Here is a 19,646-nt window from a genome sequence, read left to right on the forward strand (position 1 = left end):
ATTTTTATGCTGCCCATTATCTTGAGCAAAATGAGTTGGTCAGAGAAGGTCATGCTAGCCCACCCCTGATTCCAGCAATTCATTTATAGCAATGGACAACAACCTGTGCGTAACATGAAACAGAGCACCTTATAGGCTCTTCAGTGGTGTCCAAATCTATGGACTTGCAAAAAGTGATAGTGGAGGTGATTATACTGCAGTCCAGAGAGCAAGAACAGTGGTATAGAAAGCACCGTGCCATCAAGATTATTGCCCACAAGTCAATTAAGGGTAACAATACTACACAATTTCAGCATTTGGGATACATGAAATTTTGGGATTACCTGAAACCTTCATTAGACTGATAACAGAACAGGATGTTTACCTAGGATGCACGAGGAAACTGGAGGTTTCTTTAAAGAAATGAGAAGTGTTTATTTCATGTGAAATTACTGATTCAGAAATACCTCATTGCATGGGCTGTGTTCTGTAGCAACACATAACTCCGTGCTGCCACAAACGACTGAAAGCGAGACAGCTGAGGAATTTCCTAATTCATCAGGAACCAGTAAGAACATAAATGTACCCATTCACATAATGGTCTCCTCTGAGATCACTTAGGGGACTTAACCAAATGAGAGACTTTGCAGATCACTTTCAACAACATAGATATTAGAGCTGTTACGTTCAGGTATTCAGGGACCACTCTCAAGATGTGCTCATTTTCTGCAGATGTCCCAACCGAGACACATAACTCAGGAGAGTTTAGTTAAGGATCCAGTTGAATGATTTCCCTACTTGGCTTGCGTTAGTGCATTTGACAACAGACTCTTTGTCACGCCATTCAGGCAGTCAGACTGCAGAACATGTGTGCAAAGGTGCCCCCTTGACTTTTGACAGCGTCTACATGTTAAACCAGCCTTCAGGTCACAAAAGCAATAATGATAAACAGGCAACAAAACTGAGCAAAAAGAAAGGGGAAAAAAAAAAAAAACCTCCATTCAAAAGCTTCCAAAATTTTAGAAATTTGCATTCACGCAAATATACTTATGTTGAAGGAGGTTTATTATTATTATCATCAAGCAATAACTGACAACGTGGTATGTCAGCAAACACTAGCATTGCTCGAGGACTGAATATATTGACCCCATCATGAAGTTCTTCCTAGACTGAAGGAAAGCACCAGCTGCCATGTTTATATTTATCTTGTCAGGTCTGTGGGTTCTAGCCTGAGAGATACCGTATAACAATGTCTGCAAAAGTGAGGGAGCATCCACTTAAAGCTTCACCCTATTATTTGCAGGTATAAAATGCACAGACTTCAAGAGTGACATGAAACATTACTAGCATGAAGATCTACGCCTGAAATAGTGGAAGAAAAAGAAAGTCAGAGAAAGTATCTTCCTCAATGCAGTAGGGTCTTCTTCCAGCCAGTGGGATTTGCTTTGCAAACACTACTTTGCACCCATTTTGCCTGGACAGAGAAGTAGAGAACTGGTAAATTAATTCCCGTATCCCTGCTGCTGTAATCTTAAGATAGGTGGCCAGTCTCTCACCATTTTAGGGAGGTGGGAAGGTTACAGACGCACTGACAGAAGGTTGGTTCCAAAATTGTCCAACACCAGAAGAAATGTGCCTTTTCTAAATGTATAAAATGTTCCAAATTTATGAGAGAAGAAGTTCCAAATTTATAAAGAACAACGTGGGTCTTTGTGGCTTTGAGAAATGTGATGGAGCTGCAAGCAGTGAAATTTGAATTAGGACAGTTTAGATGAGGGATGTATAACTTGCACCTTATTTTGGAATAATTAGTAAGGTTCCATACAGAGGTAGGAGAGAAAAAGAACTCTTCTCAATGAAAACAAACAAACAAACAAACAAACAAAAACAAACAAAAAACCAACGGTATTTTCTTTTGCCACAGTCAAAACCAATGCAATGACTGTATTGTTCAGGTCATCTTTGTTCTCTGTTACAACACAAACAGGAGCCTACAGAGGTGAATAAATAAGCCCATGCCTTCATCAGGTACTAATACAAATACTGGTAACTGTGTTATTGACACGTACTTCAGAGGAAATGGAAATTTAAGGATTCTCCCTAACACCAATAATAAACCTATTTCATGGAACTATGTCTATTTATCCTAGCATGGCCAGGGGACAGGCATGCACACGTACAATAATGACATTCATTAAGAAACACTGGGAATGTTCCAGCTGTTGAGGCACTTGTAGTTCAGTTGAGTGGCCCTCTGTGAGCATGGAAAGGAGTTTCTGTTGCTCTAGCAGCCACCCCCAATGTAATTTACTTCTCACAGTGCCAAGTCCTTAATCTTTGCCTTGGATGCTTTGGCTGAAGAACCCATTTGTTACCATGAGAATAAACTTTAGCAGAGGAGACAACCCAACTCCACTGTCAGCTTTTTGATGCTCCTCAAGTTTTTTCCTCGCTACCCTGTGAAGATCTTGCCATTTGTGCTTCCGATCCCCTAAGTCTCTCCTGAAGTACCCCCCAAAATTGTTTGTAGGCTTCCATTTCAGATTTTGTGTTCCCTCTTTGGGGGTCCTTTTTTGAGTCCCCCAAAGAAGCTGAAAAGGGTTGGTGAGCTTTTGCACAAGCATTTCAGTCCTGTGTAAACAAAGAAAGAAAAAAAAAGCTGGATTGAGACTGGGATAGAAAGCGGATGAGATGGAGTTTGGCTAAGGGAGAAGGAGATGTCCCGTTCCCCGTATTTGTGATGAAGCTTCACAGGGATGTTTTTGCTGAGAGCTCCTGTAAATATGTGTTGAAAAGACTTCTGTTAATTCAAAGGAAACCTAAACCACTACCTTGTTTTGGGTTTGAGGCTTGGGCTCACTGACATTATAATGTTTCATTAAATATTCTTATCAAAAAGATGCCATGATTAGGAACATAGGCATTTGCACAAACCAAAAAATAACAGACTTGCTGCCCTGGCTCTGCATTTCCCCTCATCTATTTTCCTCTCTGCCTGACAGAAATTGCTTTCTACTCTGGGGAGTGTTATGCACATTCCCATTAAGGAAATGGCCCACACAGGAGCAAAACTTCTTTTAGGTTTTTATAAGAAGTACGTGTTATTCTTCCTGTGCTATGCACAGATCAGACAAGCTCTTCCCATTAATTCTCCCCAGCTCAGGGTGAACAAGAGTGATTTGCTCTACAGCCCTGTCTGTGTCTTACCAAGTGATGCACCTCAGATTTCCTGGATACATATTTCTTTTGTGTCTTCTGAATGAACGCAAACACAACTTTCACTTCATGCATGTAAGAGGAATGCATTAAAAAAATAAAGCAAGTGTCAAGAGAACTGTCCCTTATCCTCACTGCTGCTGAATGTTCACTGGGAGGTTTCAACTCCCTTTACCATCTGAGTCTTAGTCTCACTTATTTTTATGTAATACGAATGTCCAAAGATAACAGTGGGACCTTACAGCAATTGGTTGGGAAGATACCTTGACTAGCTTCCACAGTGAAAAGATACTGAAGAAGCTACACAAAGAAATATGTGAAGAAGAAAAAACAGTCATGGTGGCTTAAAACCAAAACTCCCTACTTTATCTAACTTTCACAGGCAAGATAATGCTGGGACCACTCCTACGCATGCACAATGTCTTGAAATAATAAATACTGCTTTAAGAAAATGGTTTACAAGGATAGAATCATAAAATCATAGAAACACAGGGTTGGAAAGGACCTACAAGACCATCTAGTCCAACCATCCTCCTATCACCAATACTACCCACTCAGCTACTAAATCATATCTCGTATCACCTCATCCAGGCGCTTCTTGAATACCATGAGGGACTCCAGCACCTCCCTGGGCAGGCCGTTCCAGTGCCTGACCACTCTTTGAGAGAAAAAGTTTTTCCTGATATATAATCTAAATCTCCCCAGGTGCAACTTGTGGCCATTTCCTCGAGTCCTATCATTAGTTATCTGAGAGAAGAGGCCAACCCTCTCCTCATCACAATCTCCCTTCAGGAAGTTGTAGAGTGCAACGAGGTCACCCCTGAGCCTCCTCTCCTCCAGACTAAATAACCCCAGCTACTTCAGCCACTCCTCATAAGACTTGTGCTCCAGGCCCTTCACCAGCTTCGTAGCCCTTCTCTGGACACGTTCCAGGGCCTCGATGTCCTTGTAGCGAGGGGCCCAAAACTGAACACCTACTCGAGGTGCGGCCTCACCAGAGCTGAGTACAGGGGGATGATCACCTCCCTGCTCCTGCTGGCTACACTATTTCTAATACAGGCCAGGATGCTGTTGGCCTTCTTGGCCACCTGGGCACACTGCCGGCTCATGTTCAGGCGAGCATCAATCAACACTCCCAGGTCCCTTTCCTCTTCACTGTCTTCTAGCCACTCTGCCCCAAGCCTATAGCGCTGCATGAGGTTATTGTGGCCAAAGTGCAGGACCCGGCACTTGGCCTTATTGAACCTCATCCCATTCACCTCAGCCCAGCAATCCCTCTGAAGGCCCATCCTACCCTCAGGCAGATCAACGCTACCTCCCAACTTGGTGTTGTCTGCAGACTTACTGAGGGTACACTCAATCCCCTCATCCAGGTCATCAATAAAGATATTAAACAAGATAAGCCCCAGTACTGTCCCCTGGGGGAAACCACTTGTAACTGAATGCCAGCTAGACTTAACTCCATTAACCACCACCTGCTGGGCACGGCCCTCCAGCCAGTTCTTTACCCAGTGAAAAGTATACCTGTCCAGGCCACAGGCAGCCAGTTTATCCAGCAGAATACTGTGGGAGACCATGTCAAAGGCTTTGCAGAAGTCTAACTAGACTACATTAACCACACAGTCATAGTCACTACATCACAGTCACAGTCATAGAATCATAGGATCTTGAAGCTAACTGATGTAGGTTGTCAAGTCCCTCAAGGCATTAACGTCTGAAGTACTTTCTGGAGATGAATCAGGCTCCAAAGTTATACATGTACAAAAAACGAGCTGTTCAACAAGCATTAAAAATAAAAAATGTAATAAAGAATTGGTTTGGGATATTATCTTGATTTTGTTCTGCTCTTGTGAACCGGTGTGGTGTTTCTCAGTGGAATGCAGCCAGCTCATCTGAAGTGTGAAAGGAGGTATCTGATGCTAATGGGAACTTGTAAAGGTATGAGCATGGCAAAGAAATCCAGAGTGATTAATAAACAGCAGAGAAGATTTTCTTTTATGATTTACATATAGCTTCCTTAGGATTTGATCCAGCTCCCATGAGCTCTGGTAAGAACTCCACTTCTAGGAGAAGGTAAAAGCACTGTAGGTTAGCAATATCCTCACAAATCTTGCTTCTCTGGTGTTCAGGTCCCTCATCATGACTTTAGGACTCTTAGCTTTCAAATTCGGAACTGGAAATTGCTTCTGATGCACTGCACAGTATCATCATACATACAAAACAACAAAAAAAGAGAGGCACAGAAAAATAGCCGATCATCCTTAGCTGTATCAGAAGCTGCAACAGGGAAAGGAAAGGGTCAGAGGGAATTTAAAAGGAGTAGATCTACATTTTATCCCTCATTCAAAAGATTGGTGGTGGTCAGTGATGGGCTGTTGTTGAAGATAACACTAGGGCGTTCTCTCATCTCCATTCCCGTGATTTCTCCACAATGTTCTCTGCCACTGGTAGCTAGAGAGCAAGAGGAGGTCAGCTAATGGCCAGAAGCTTCAGACTGTGCATGTGTATACATCATAATGTTAGAGTACTGCTAGAGTACTGTAGATTTAATCGGGTACATTAATCAGGATAGAAATTTCTATTTAGGAGAAGCAAGCTGTTTAATTTTCTTCACCACCACCAATAATCATAACAGTAACTGCTACTACTATTGTTGTTTTCTAATTACAATTCCAGGTAGAAAGGAAGAATTGAATCCCTTTCTAGTTAATACTACATCTCTTCAGCTTCCTTGTTACAGTCAAAAGTGAATGAATTAATTTCACTGCAAAATCTATTTTATGCTAAGTATATCAGCTAACTATCCCGAATATGAGAACCCTATTGCACAGAGCAGGGTGTCAGATCAAAACGTCACTGGGTATACAAAATGCACAAAACACAGGACAAATAAGCACAGCATCAATAAAAAGTTTCTTGTGAGGGGACACAACATCACTCTGGAGTGGTATAGGAGGGAAACAAAGCCCGTATCTTAACAGTGATACCTACCTATTGTGTCTCCTTGCTCATGCACCATGGAGGCCAGGTCTTTAATGATCTGGTTCACATCCAACATGTCACTCTGAAAAGACAGGAAGTCAAACATTAATGAATGGGCAATATCCAAGCGTAAAAGAAACGTCCAGCAGTCAAGCGTGGCAAAGAAAAACAAAACAAAACAAAAGATAAAGACAAGGAAAAACTTGTCTGTGTACAATTAAAAGAAAAAGCTACAGTGCTCCCATAGTAAATCCAAAAAGCCTTTGAACAAGGCCATGTTTTCCTGGATCTACGTCAGCCAGTTGTCTTGAACTTTTTATAAGAAACACGCAGAATGATCAGATTATATGGTTGCTTTTCAGAATTGTGGCGTACTAAGAGCGAAAAAGCAACAATAAAAACAACTGTACTACACGCGTCTCTTTCTAAAAAAGATATTTTTGGTGCAAGCCATTCATCCTGGAGTTCAGATTCTTACAAAGAAGAAGCTCATTTTCAGTATAGCATCGATCTGGTAAAATACTATTTGTAAATTGATGGAGATCTGATCAAAAACTCAATGAATCTGAAATCTTCTTATTGTTACGACAGTTTAGAAATCAAAAAGTCGGGACCTGTTTGATGAATGGATTTATTTATACCTCTAGAAATGTAAAAAATGGGTTACTAAATTCAACACATAATTTTCCTAGTTCCAACACAGCAAACCCCAGCGAGTTTGTTTCCCTAGTATCAGAACATTTACCATATATAAGACCAAATGTGAGCATATGTTGACTTCTTATGATACTAGCTTTTATAAAAACAATTAACCTAGCAATAATAGACATAATAATGTAGATGCTGCTAAATGCACTACCAGTAAGGCAACATTAACATAGCAGGAAAAAAAAAAAAAAAAAGCATTCAAGCAAGACGCATTTTATTTAGCTGTTCAAATCACAGAATCAGAGAAACACTGAGGTTGGCAAGAACTTCTAGAAATCAGTACATCCAGCAAAAATGCTCAGAGCACTCAATTAAATCCGGTTGCTCAGGGCTATGTCCCCTGTATTTTGCATATCTCCATGAACATCCAGATTGTCTGGGCAACGTCTGCGTTGTACTGGGGAGCCCAGCACTGGACCCAGCACTCCAGATGTCTCACCAGTGCTCAGCAGAGGGGAAGGAGCACCTCTTCTAACCTGCTGGCAATGATCCTGGGCTTAATGCAGCCCAGGATTCTGTTGGCCTTCTTTGCTGCAACAGTGCATTGCTGGATCAAAGTCAGCTTGCTGCCCACCAGGACTTCCAGGTCCTTCTCTGAGAAGTTGCTTTCCATATTGTGTCAGTCCCCAGTCTGTACTGGTGCCTGGAGTTGCTCCTCCCTATGGGCAGGACTTGCCATCTCCAGTTTCTGTACCTCGTGGTGTTTTTGTCAGGGAACATTTCTCCAGGTTGTCGAGGGTGTTCTGAATTCCTGCAAAACCACCTGGTATTGAAAAGCTCTGCCCTAAAGTCAAGATAAGCAATAACCACTGCTCTCTACTCACAAACCAAGACAATCATCTCATGGTGGAAGGCTATCAGGTTAGTTAGCTACATTTTCTTTCTTCCAGTCCTTGGGAACATCCCCTGATTGCTATCCTTCAAAGACAACGAAGAGTGGCAATGACATTGGTAAGCTCCTTCAGTGCTTATAATTGCATCCAGTCAGGTCCCATGGACTTTGGTAGGTCCAGTTTGTATAAATGCTCCCTGGCCCGACATTCTACCACGAATATTCCTTGCTCCAGAATTTCCGTCCAGTCTCAACCCAGGGACCATTGAAGACCATTCTTACCAGTAAAGAGGAAGCTGAAAAAGCCATTAACTTGTCCTTCTCTGTGTCCTTTGTCATCAGGTCGCATGCCCTCTTGGCCTGTCTTTCCCCCATTTTCTTCCACCCTCTCACACCCCACCACCACTCCCCAACACTTTAAACTCTTTATTGGCAATTGCAATCAAATCTGACAGAGAAGCACAAACATATTAAGTGTCTAAAATATTCATGGAAAAAGGAGAGAATTGGGTTTGAAGGAAACTTGCCTGTTAGACAATCCAAAATAGAGAACCAATCTCTATTAGAGTGCACCAATCCTAGAAATATCTCACAAGTTGATGGATAAAAAATAATAATAATTAAAAAAAAACATCCAAACAACACATACAAAGGCAAAGCAAACCAGACTTCTTTAGTTCCTTCACAAAACCAACTTGCTGGATAAATCAAGGACTACAAAATCAAAATATACACAAGCTTAACAAAGGCAGCACAATTAAAACTCCACAACAGAGAGGCATCAAGACATGCCTACCACAAGTTCTAAGACCAATATATTTTCTGAAACACTGAAAGTATTTCTGAACAATCTGCTTCTCCCAACACTAGAATCACAGAATATCCTGAGTTGGAAAGGATCTACAAGGATCATCGAGTCCAACCCCTGTCTCCACAAAGGACCACCTAAAAATCAGACCTTATGTCTGAGAGCATTGTCCCAACACTTTTTGAACTCCATCAGGCTCGGTGCTGTGACCACTGCCCTGGGGAGGCTGCTCCAGTGCCCAAAATGCTAATTACACAGTAATTCATTTATCTGCTTGGGTCCTGTTGCAACTCTAGTCCATCATGCCAAAAAGTCAGATTGTTTCCATCCCACTCTAAAAGACCTAAGAATCCTTACGGATAAATTTAGAAAACGGCGCAAAATGAATACACATCCTTCTGAAGTTTGTTGTGAGAATGTAAGTGGCATAACATTTAATCATAAAATGCAATGGAATCACATTCATTTGCAATAAAGTCTGTGAGTAGCATTGTGAATTCCTGAATACACCAAATTGTTGAATATTTGAAGAAGTAGGAGAAACAAAAGATATTAAAAACTGAAAAATCATAATAAAACAAATCATAAAGAAAACAAAAACAAAAACCAACAAAACCCTCAAACAAAGACTGGGTAATGCATCACAAAATGCACTTCATTGATTCACTTGTCAAACATAGTGAAGTTTTAATTATGTATGGTATTATTCATAGCTTGTAAATACTGCAGAATATTTTGTAAAGCAATGATGTTTAAGTAACTTGGATTGCACTTGAGCACTGTGGTCATAAATCATTGCCAGGAAACGAGGAGAAATTAGTTATGATTTTTTGGGTGGGGGAATTGTTTGGTTTCTTATAAAAATATTTGAGAGGAGAAAGCTAAAGTTTATTAAAATGTGAAGAATCGAGAATTAACTTTAATGTGTTGTTCTGCTCTCATTTAACTGCTTAGTAAAAGATGGCTAAGGAAAAATTAATCAAACAAAAATAATACTAGAAAAAAACACAGAGTGCTCATTCGTCTCTCTTGGCTAAATTGCCACTGACATCAGTCTTTGGTTTCTGTTACAAGCAACATAAACAAAATTCTTTCCACCCTTCAGTTAGTCTGTTTTGTTCTGCTCTGCTTCTTTTAAACACTTTAAATGAACGCAGCCTAAAACCCATGAACTTTTATTTGCATACACATTTGGTTAGATGGAGGCTATGGCAATATATTGCACTGTGCCCCCACTCAGTGTTTCCATTGGAACAAACCATGCAGGCAATTTGGTCTAAGAAAGATCTGATGATATACTGACTCCCCACAGGGTCTACCTCAGCTAATTTAACTGCAAGGAGCTGGGCTGTCTGCCTGCTGATCCTGGGATATTATGAGAGGAAAGGTAAGAAGAAAGGAAATTCAATACTGTATATGAACTGTGCTGTTTCAGATTTGTCATTTTTATTCAGGTACTTGAGATGAACCAGCCATCTGCTGCTGCAGTGTATAGATCCCTTTCAAAACATTGTAACAATGCTTAAAATTATTGTTCAGTAAATATGCATTAGTTAAAACCAGCCCTTGAGTTGTTAGGAAGGAAGAAATGTGACTACTGTATTTAAGAAAAAACAAACAGGGGTGGTTGTAAAGCACAGAGTACAAAGCAATCTGACCCGAAGCAAGGAATCTGTTGAATAATTTAACCTGGCAATGTGAAGTTTCCAAGCACCTGATATATGTAAGCATAACAAAAGAAAAAAAAAATAGAAGAAAAGAATAGCTAGAAATAAAGAGCTTCTATAATGTCATATACCTTGCAGCTATGTTCCCATTCCTTCTTGCCAGGTTAACTCTATCATGAAGTTCCTCTGAACTTGCCAGGCATCAGAGTTTGTTTGTAAAAATCAAATTGCGTTAGTTTCCCAAGTTTGCACACGATATGCAGAATTCAGAGTGAAATAGAGCTCCTCGTAAATCCCTTTGACTACACCAAAACTGGAGTACAACAGCCAGCTACTGTTCCAAAAATGTGTCCTCCCTGCCAGCTAACAAGGCTAGAGCTTCTGTTTTTTAATCAACACCAGCCTTTCATGTTTGGTAACAATTCACACCCTGTATTCAGCACCAAGAGACAGTAAGGTGTTCATCTAAATCTTTTTTTTAATTATTATTATTATTATTTTTTTTTCCAAAGGAGATATCCATCGTACAGATTAGTATACTGGATTTTATTTGGCCCACGTCGGAGTGAAACAGAGTAAGACAAGTCATTAGTGCAGTTAGAGTTGGTAAAAAGAAATATCAAGAGCTAAAGATGACCAAAAAAGCAGAGAAGTGCCAAATAACAAGACATGCGGATGAGAAAACCAGAGAATTATGAGAGTTTGGGACCCTAAAGAACTGGAGGATTAACTCAAGCCCGAGAAAATTTCTTTCAAAGCTTCCTAACAGAAAGTACTTGGCTAAAATGAAAGGATTGTTTGAGTAATTTCACCTGACTTGGTAAGTGAACAATGTCACTGCAAAGTACTCGAAATTTGGAAAATTTCTGAAATTCCAACTCTTGCTCAGAAACTTTTGGAAATACGAGTTTGCAGATAAATTTACATTTCCCATTTTTTACTTTAGCAAGACCACAATTTCAACATTTTAAAAAATGAATCTGGGAACAAGTTGGGTCGTAAAACTCAGACATTGTTCCCAAGATGGGAACAACCTAATCATAAATCCCAGCAGCCCATTTCCCCACAGAATGCACATTACCGAGATATTCAACACGACAGCAAATAAGTAAATCTGCCCCTACTTCCACTCTCGCAGCTAATGGGATGAAGATTTACTGACACTGAAAACTTTGAACACGGCCCTGACCTTAATCGTATTCTGAGGACACTTCTGTATTCCAGCCATGAGAACGACACTAAATAAACCAGAGAGGGGAAACATGCTCTCCGCAGAAGGATACAAAAAGAGCATGTGTTGTCAATATTTTCTCTCTCACACTTTGCCAGCTTACAGAATCCTTTATCAATGTCAGCTTGGGTCCGCAAGGGAAGAGTCACACGTGCTTCTAAGGATGTTTGCCTTAGGTCCGTGTAAAAAATGGGATCAGAAATATCAGTGGTCTATTCTATTTAGCATGTGTGCATAGGTGTGTGCTCACAAACCATCCATCCATCTTTTACAGGAGTACAAATTAACATCTAAATTAATTGCTGGCTCAATATTTAGGTGGTACTGAATTTTACTAGTGAGGTCCGATTCTTCTTCACCAACCGCCCTGCAACAAGCAGCCAGGAGGGCTATAAAATAAATCTGAAGGAGATTCTGAAAGAAGCAATATAATGTTCATGTGTGCATTTCTGGCTTGCAAAAGCTGCCAAAAACAAAACAAAAACCCCTAGTGCTTGTCATCCTTGGAAAGAGGGAAGGGAAGGGAAGGGAAGGGAAGGGAAGGGAAGGGAAGGGAAGGGAAGGGAAGGGAAGGGAAGGGAAGGGAAGGGAAGGGAAGGGAAGGGAAGGGAAGGGAAGGGAAGGGAAGGGAAGGGAAGGGAAGGGAAGGGAAGGGAAGGGAAGGGAAGGGAAGGGAAGGGAAGGGAAGGGAAGGGAAGGGAAGGGAAGGGAAGGGAAGGGAAGGGAAGGGAAGGGAAGGGAAATACAAAAACCCAACACTTTGTAGGGTCTGGCATGTTCTACCAACAAGATGCTGAGATGCTCCGCATATATTTTCCCATCTGTGGGACGTCTCTTATCCTGTGTTCCAGCATGTGTGAATCACAGACCCAAACTACACAGCAAGTCTAATCAAAGCATCTATCCCCATTCTCTTCGTAGAGTTAGGGGAAAGAAGGGAAAGGGAAAAGCTCATACAAAAAGTCAGCAAGCTTCTCTGATGCTAGATGGGCAAAAACTAAATCTTGCTGCAAAAACCTTTCAACAAATATTTTTCTCTTGTCTATGGCTGGGGAGAAAAAAATGACATTCTGTAAATCAAACTGATTCAGCCTAAGCAACAACAGACCAACAGAAAATTGTTTTGAGGGCAGAAGCTATCCAGAACAGCAATTACATACTGAGTTAGATCTCCTCTGGGACTGCACAACAGCCAGCGTGGGGAGTTTCGCTCTCCCTCTTGCTCACTTGTGTGTGCTTCCTCTCTGTTTTGTTGTCTTAGAAGTTGGTGTCATCTTGGGAAGTGTAACACTGCACCACATAATTAAAATAGTTGTGTGTAGCTTCAGCATGCTAATCCTACATCTTCCTGGGGACAGCGGGCTCAAGAAATGTGGCGTTAACGGTCTTCCTGTCCACCAAAAGCCAAATGGTGAGGCTGTGGAAAGTGATCTGCCTTGAGTTCATTATGCAGAGGTGAAGCCATTGCAGAGAGAACCTCAGCAGGGATGAACAGAGCTCCTGGAACCAGCCAGCTAGCAATAGTATTCCTTGTGCCCTGAGAAATGACCCAATGGTATGTTCAACCTACCATACCAAGTGCAAACGTTAGAGCAAATTTCTCTATAGTGAAGGGGATAAGGCTGGTGTGTGGGAAGACCAAATGGCTGCGTATTAGAAGAAGAGGCAGGAACAACTTATTGCAGGACTGGTAAGAGCAGGAAAGGTATTTAAACATATTTACTGCAGCTCACTTACCCTTGTCCATCCTAATGGACATCCCACACATCAGACACAGACGTGGTCACTATTTATTTTAATGGTGTGCTTGAATGAATTGGACATAAGACCTCCAACTCACCTTCTCTACCACCCCTAGCGTGTCTTCCCACCAGCAGCAATCTGAGCAGGAGCTGGTCTGACAGGCAGTTCTCCTGGAAAGCTCCTCTCCTCTTAGCCATCTAGCCATATTTGAAGACATGTCTCGACAGCCTGCGTTAATAATAGGTCTCCTTATCTGCAATACTACCTAAAATGTGTGAAAGGCAGCATGCAGGAACAACAGCACATTGCTGTGAGTATTTTGTTAATATCTTTTAGCCACCTTTTACACTACACCCTTTCTCTGAAGCATCACAACTGCGTATTCGGATCTGATTACCTGCAAACATGAATTGCTCTCCCTATTCCCCACATATTCTATACCCCTCAGTATCCCTTTAGAGGGATCACAAACTGTTTAGGGCAGATATTTTCTTTCACGAGTACTTTATCAATTCTGAGTCCATGCTGAAGGTCAGAACTGGATTGGTGTCTCAGGGAAATATAATAATACAGATGAGAGGAAGAGATACTTTGCCCTTTCAAAACCCTTTAGATCTGGAAATGTGAGATGACTTAATGTAGGACCTCGTCAATATTTCTGTTTTTTAACAGATACCCTCTCTTTATATTCAGGAAGCTGAAGTGTACACTGAAGTAGCAAAGATCATGTCGAAAGTTCTTCTTAGTAACCATGGTTTTGAACTCCAAATTAATTTACATCCAAAATTTCATTGAAATGCAGCAGTTATTAATACAGCAGTATGTGACTACGTATATGCATGCACATAGGTGAGCATTCACACAGCCACATATACACCTGTATCCTTGTATACTCAACCACAAACCCACCCACAAGTATAAACAGTAACTATATAAAGAAATGCACTCATAATTTTAAGATCTAACTTGCCCCCAACGTGCACCAGGTGTTAATTGAGCATTTGAGGCTTAGCAGATTGCAGAGATAGAAACAGCCTATTTCTGTCTACAGTAGCACAAAACAGAACCTAAATCTCACACTTTTTTTTCCTCGCTAATCACTCTGGTGCAAGATAAGCAGTTCTGATGTTCTGATAACAGGCAGGCAAACAAACAAAAAATATTGGTTTGCCTTGCTTAGTTTTGACAACAAAAGTTGTATCAATACCATTTTATCTTAAAGATAATGGAATGATAATTTGATATTTGAAATAGCCTGACAAGAGGTAATAGCTTTAAACTAAAAGAAGGTAGATATTATATTAGGTATTCAGAAGAAATTCTTCACTCAGAGGGTGGTGAGGCACTGGCACAGGCTGCCCAGAGAAGCTGTGGATGTCCCATCCCTGGAAGTGCCCAAGGCCAGGCTGGATGGGGCTTTGGGCAACCTGGGCTGGTGGGAGGTGTCCCTGCCCATGGCAGGTGGGTTGGAAATAGATGATCTTTGAGGTCCCTTCCAACCCAAACCATTCTACAATTCTGTGATTCTATGGTTCTATGTTTCGATTACATAAGGTGGGGCATGTGCAGTAACGTCTCTCATCGGAAAACCAAGAGATATCATTTGTGTGGGGAGCAAAGTAATTATACGACGAAGTCAAACGAAGAGCAAAAATCATCTGCAATGGAGAAGAGCATGTGCGTTTCCATATTTTGCCGTGCATTGCCCTTCCTTCATCCCCACCTCTCCGCTCTTCCCCTAGAAACTCATGAAGCCCCTGACAGCTAGTTATCCGTACCCGGTGAAAGCTGAAGGGTGATCCACACACCACGTAAATGAAAAGGGAAATGATTTCATTGCTTTCCCAAGTATGAGGGAGAACGACAGCTCTGCTCTCCAGAAGGGAGAATGCCACAAATTTATTTCCATTTGCTCACTGTCTGCTGTCACTGCATTTTGTTAACACAGCTGATGCAAATCTCTGGGATACTATAATGCATATTTGGAAGCAGTAACACCAAAAATGCTATAGACTGTAACACCATAGACTATAGACAGTAACACCAAAAATGCAATAGTCTGGTCACACCTAACACTTTTGTTTACATTTCTTAGTCTTCATTTGGACAATGTTACAGAACAAAGTATTTGCACCCAAATGACAAATCCAACCTCCTGCTCTCCCACAAACAAGTTTCTAGCTACCCTGCCACTACGGAAAGATCAATATTGCTGTGTTTCCAACAAACCATTGAATTGTATATGAAAGAGGCTGGCAGGGTAGAAACGCTGCTTCTGTTTCCTGCTATGCCACAAAAATTCCCTGTGGGATTTTTGGGCAGCTCATCTGTCTCACCTTCCTGGGAGTTGAATTAAGGAATCCATTCTGAGGCTGAATTCATTTATGTTTACGGGGTAATCAGGTTGAGCTATAATAAATGAATAAAAGACCCAAAAAGAATAGATTCAAATAAAGATAATGAAATGCCTGACATTGTGGCATTCATATTCTGGAAATAGAAATGCTCAGTGAAGAAGAAAGGTTCTCCCAACAGTGCATATCCATTAGAAATTAGAATACAAGTTACAGCTTCAGGGTTTGTGAAATTTGCTGGTCTGACACCCTGAGAGCAAAAATGAAATAAAACACAAAATGTAAAAAAAAAAAAAATAAATAGAAAAGCCACACCAACTGGAGTAGAAATGTCCATCCACAATTATTGACCGTCTTGCCTGAGAAAAGGCTTTTATGAGCAAGAGGTAACTCATTCCTTTGCAAGAGCTGGACAATAAACACACTGATTAGATGCAATTGCCATGGACTGGTTCATGATGTGGATACCTGCCCACCAGGAACTATTAGTCTGTATTATACAGTTATTTTATATGAGCTTCCAAACCACTCCAGTAAGCCATTGGGTCTCTTCAACAACAAACTGCAAGAAGGGAGATATATAGCTTCATACAGCAATCTATGATTTATTTTTTACAATAGGAATGCTTGTTGGGGACACAGTTTTTTGTTTTTTTTTTTAAAAAAAAGTAGTTTTAGTACTTATAGCTACACTATTTTTGCAACTGTTCAGAAGGTCTCCCAAGTACTACGTTAACAGAGATAAGGAAATCCATAACCAAACTCCAAACTCAGTATCTTACACACTGACTTTTCCTTTAGCATCTCCTACTTTCTGCCCTGGGCTGCAGTATATAAACTAATACGAGTAGTGAGGGAAGTTGCTGTAATCTATCACACTGACTGATACCAGCCCCAGGAAAGGTAGTTTATTGCAGGCGGTATGTTATCGTTAAAAATAGAAACAGTGCAAAGATTATGACAAAAACTTCAACTCTTTCTACACTTTGTTTGCAGCACTATTAATTCTTCACTCTGGATTTATTTTCATGAGGGTCATTTAACCAGAAACATACAATGGAGAAATTCATTTTCCTTTTAGGAGTGTTCTGGGAAACCAAGCAATTAGAGCAATCTTAAGCTGTCATGTATTATCAATTGCCACTCAATTATTTTCCTTAAATAAAATACTGATTGCAGAGTCTGATCTGCAGCTATCAACTTCTGCATTCAGCAGCCCTCATTCATTTAGGTGCGGTATTTATTCTTGAAAAAAAAAAATAATCTAACTTTAACTGAAGGGGAAAAGACAAAGGAACACGGGAGAGGGGGAGAGGGGAAGACTGCCAACACAAGCATCTCTTCATGATTCTTTGCTATACTGCCAATACTCAGTTTGGAAATAGCTGGAACTACTGAACTCTATACAGAATCTGGAGATAATTCATTTCTTATTACGGGTGGTGTCCATGGTTCTGATGCTGGGAGGACATAATCTTTTAAAGATGTCGCTGAAGGCTGGAAGTGCTTGTCCTCTGTCTCCAGGAGACAGGAGGGGTACAACCAAACGATGTGGTATGGCAGTCCAGATCTACACGGGCAGCGGGTAGCACCAGCTCCCTGAGTCATAGAATCACAGAATATCCTGAGCTGCAAGGAACCCACAAGGACCATCGAGTCCGACTCCTGGCTCCACACAGGACTACATAAAATCAGACCCTGTGTCTGACAGTGTTGTCCCAGAGCTTCTCGAACTCCATCAGGCTCGGTGCCATGACCACTGCCATGGGGAGCCTGTCCTAGTTCTCTGGGTGCAGAACCTTTCCCTAACCCCCAGCCTGACCCTCCCCTGTCCCAGCTCCATGCCGTTCCCTCGGGTCCTGTCGCTGTCCCCAGAGAGCAGAGCTCAGCGCCTGCCCCTCCGCTCCCCTCGTGAGGGAGCTGCAGGCCGCCATGAGGCCTCCCCTCGGCCTGCTCTGCTCTGGGCTGAACAAACCAAGGCACCTCAGCTGCTCTTTATTTGCCTTGCCGTCTAGAACCTTCACCATTTTGTAGCCCTTCTTTGGACACTCTTTAATAGTTTTTATGTCCTTGTTACACTGTGGTGCCCCAATCTGCACACAGAGGTCAAGGTGAGGCAGCACCAGCACAGAGCAGAGCAGGACAATCCCTTCCCTTGGCTGACTAGCAATGACATGCTTGATGCACCCCAGGGTATGGTTGGCCCTCCTGGCTGCCAGGACACACACTGCTGGCTCATATTCATCTTGCTGTTGACCAGAACCCCCAGATCCCTTTCAGATTCCTATGGCAGTCCAGATCTCCAAGGGCAGCAGGTAGCACCAGCTCCCTGAGTCATTCCATATCCTAGGTCTGCGCAAGGTTGACACACTCCTCAACAGTAAGAACTGGGCAAAGAGAAGATACATCCTCTATACAAGCAAAGGGAAAACGGATCTGCTCTTTATTGTCCTACATGTTTCCAAAACAAACGGTATTTTCTTTGCAGACTACTTGAATTTCAGCTCTGTGGGCTGCTGACTATATCGTTGACACTCATCTTGTGCATTTTCAGCCAATAATGTTCCTCCCTTAAAGGAACAAATGCTGAGTAAAGGCATCTGAGGGACAATTAATTACTACTACAGCTAAAGGCTTATAAAAGGAAGGCCTGACAGTTGTCACCTCCTGTAAAAACCAGACTTGACGGAGCTGACCCTCCAGAGCAACCCTCACGTGGTTTTGGCTTCCATTTTGCACGAGACAGCTTCTTGTTAAAAGTATCCATTATATCCAAAATGATTACTCTCATCGTCCAAGGATTACTCTTAATGTTTAATTTATACCTATCTGTCTTTAGTTACTACCTGGTAATTTGTTACCACTTTCAAGCTTAATGTTTTAAATTATTCTACCCTTTTTCAATGCTATTCCACATCAAGTATTTCTACGTGGTCATCATGGCTCACCTAATCACTGCTGCACTTTCTGAGCCTGCAGTTGGTAAATTCCTGTAATCTCTCTTCATAAATTAGATGTAATACTTCTTCCTCATTTCTTTCCCTTTGGATCACCTCCAAATTACTAATAGAAAAACCAGTCCAAGCAGCTCTCATTTCTTACACACCTTCCTATCAGATAAAAGTTGCCAATGTCTAAGGTAGATGCTGAAAAATGTATGACCATTTACTTTACTTTCCAAGTTTCCGTATTTACTTTCCAGTTGAAAATGTCTGTGTTCTGGTTAAAACTACATCAGTATCTTATACTGTGCAGATGAGCAGTGCCCATATCTCAGAAGCAGCAGCAATTCTCTGGTGGGTGGCACAGTCTGAATAGTCTAGAATAGTGTTTCTAGATTGACTTTTGCAATATGCAGAACAGTGTTTCTAGATTGACTTTTGCAATATGCTCTGAGATTCTTGGGGCAAGGACTTGGTGTTTGTCTGTATAAGGAGATTAGAAAGGTACAACCCCCTATGTCCTACAATCCCAGAGTCACCCAGAAGAAAAGTTTCCCTAGGCTTCCTCAGTAAGCACAAGAGGGAGACAGGCACCTTCAGAAAGCAGCAGATTTAAACAGAAGTGAGATGAGCCTGCAACACTGTAGGTAGCACTGCAAAGTGAGAGAGAATCCTCTGAGTCCTTCTTCCCAGAGAGAAAAATGTTGTTCAGAAAACATACCTTGGCCCACCAACCCTGCAGTGAACATACCTGTATTTGCACACATGATCAGTGTTCAAGAAGCCTTTGGGCAACGCTCTTAGATATATGGTTTAACTCTTAGGTTGCCCTGCATGGAGTCAGGAAATAGATTCAGTGATCCTTATGGGTCCCTTCCAATTCAGGATACTTTATCATTTTATGATATCATGAACTGGATTATGATCTTGTGACAATCTAAAATGACATATAATTGTTCCCTCAGTTTCTGATTAGGGTATGCTTTAGTACTGATAACACCCTGCAATGCCCGAACTGTCATTAATTTCTATAGCTCAACCATTTCCTGAACAGGAATTATGGATTATGGATCTTCCTCAAATGACCTTTTCAGAGGGACCTGGACAGTCTGGAGAAAAGGACAAACAGGAATCTCCTGAAATTCAACATAGGAAAATAGCAAGTCCTGCACTAAGGAAGCATA

At 41.4% G+C, this 19,646-nt stretch overlaps 1 protein-coding gene across 14 annotated transcripts in view; it reads right to left on the reverse strand.

Annotated features, from left to right (window-relative positions):
* Positions 1–19,646, reverse strand: part of TSNARE1 (t-SNARE domain containing 1) — a 462,256-nt gene that overhangs the window by 177,560 nt on the left and 265,050 nt on the right. For all 14 annotated transcript variants that reach the window (XR_013946781.1, XM_080580846.1, XM_080580849.1 and 11 more), the window contains one exon: positions 6,187–6,259. Coding sequence is in view for 13 of the 14 variants with exons in the window: in XM_080580846.1 (XP_080436972.1) it covers positions 6,187–6,259 (73 nt within the window). In the remaining variant the exon portion in view is untranslated. The remainder of the gene's footprint in view (positions 1–6,186; positions 6,260–19,646) is intronic.

This window comes from Anser brachyrhynchus (assembly GCF_964034855.1).
Source record: "Anser brachyrhynchus genome assembly, chromosome: 2".
NCBI classification, from domain to species: domain Eukaryota; kingdom Metazoa; phylum Chordata; class Aves; order Anseriformes; family Anatidae; genus Anser; species Anser brachyrhynchus.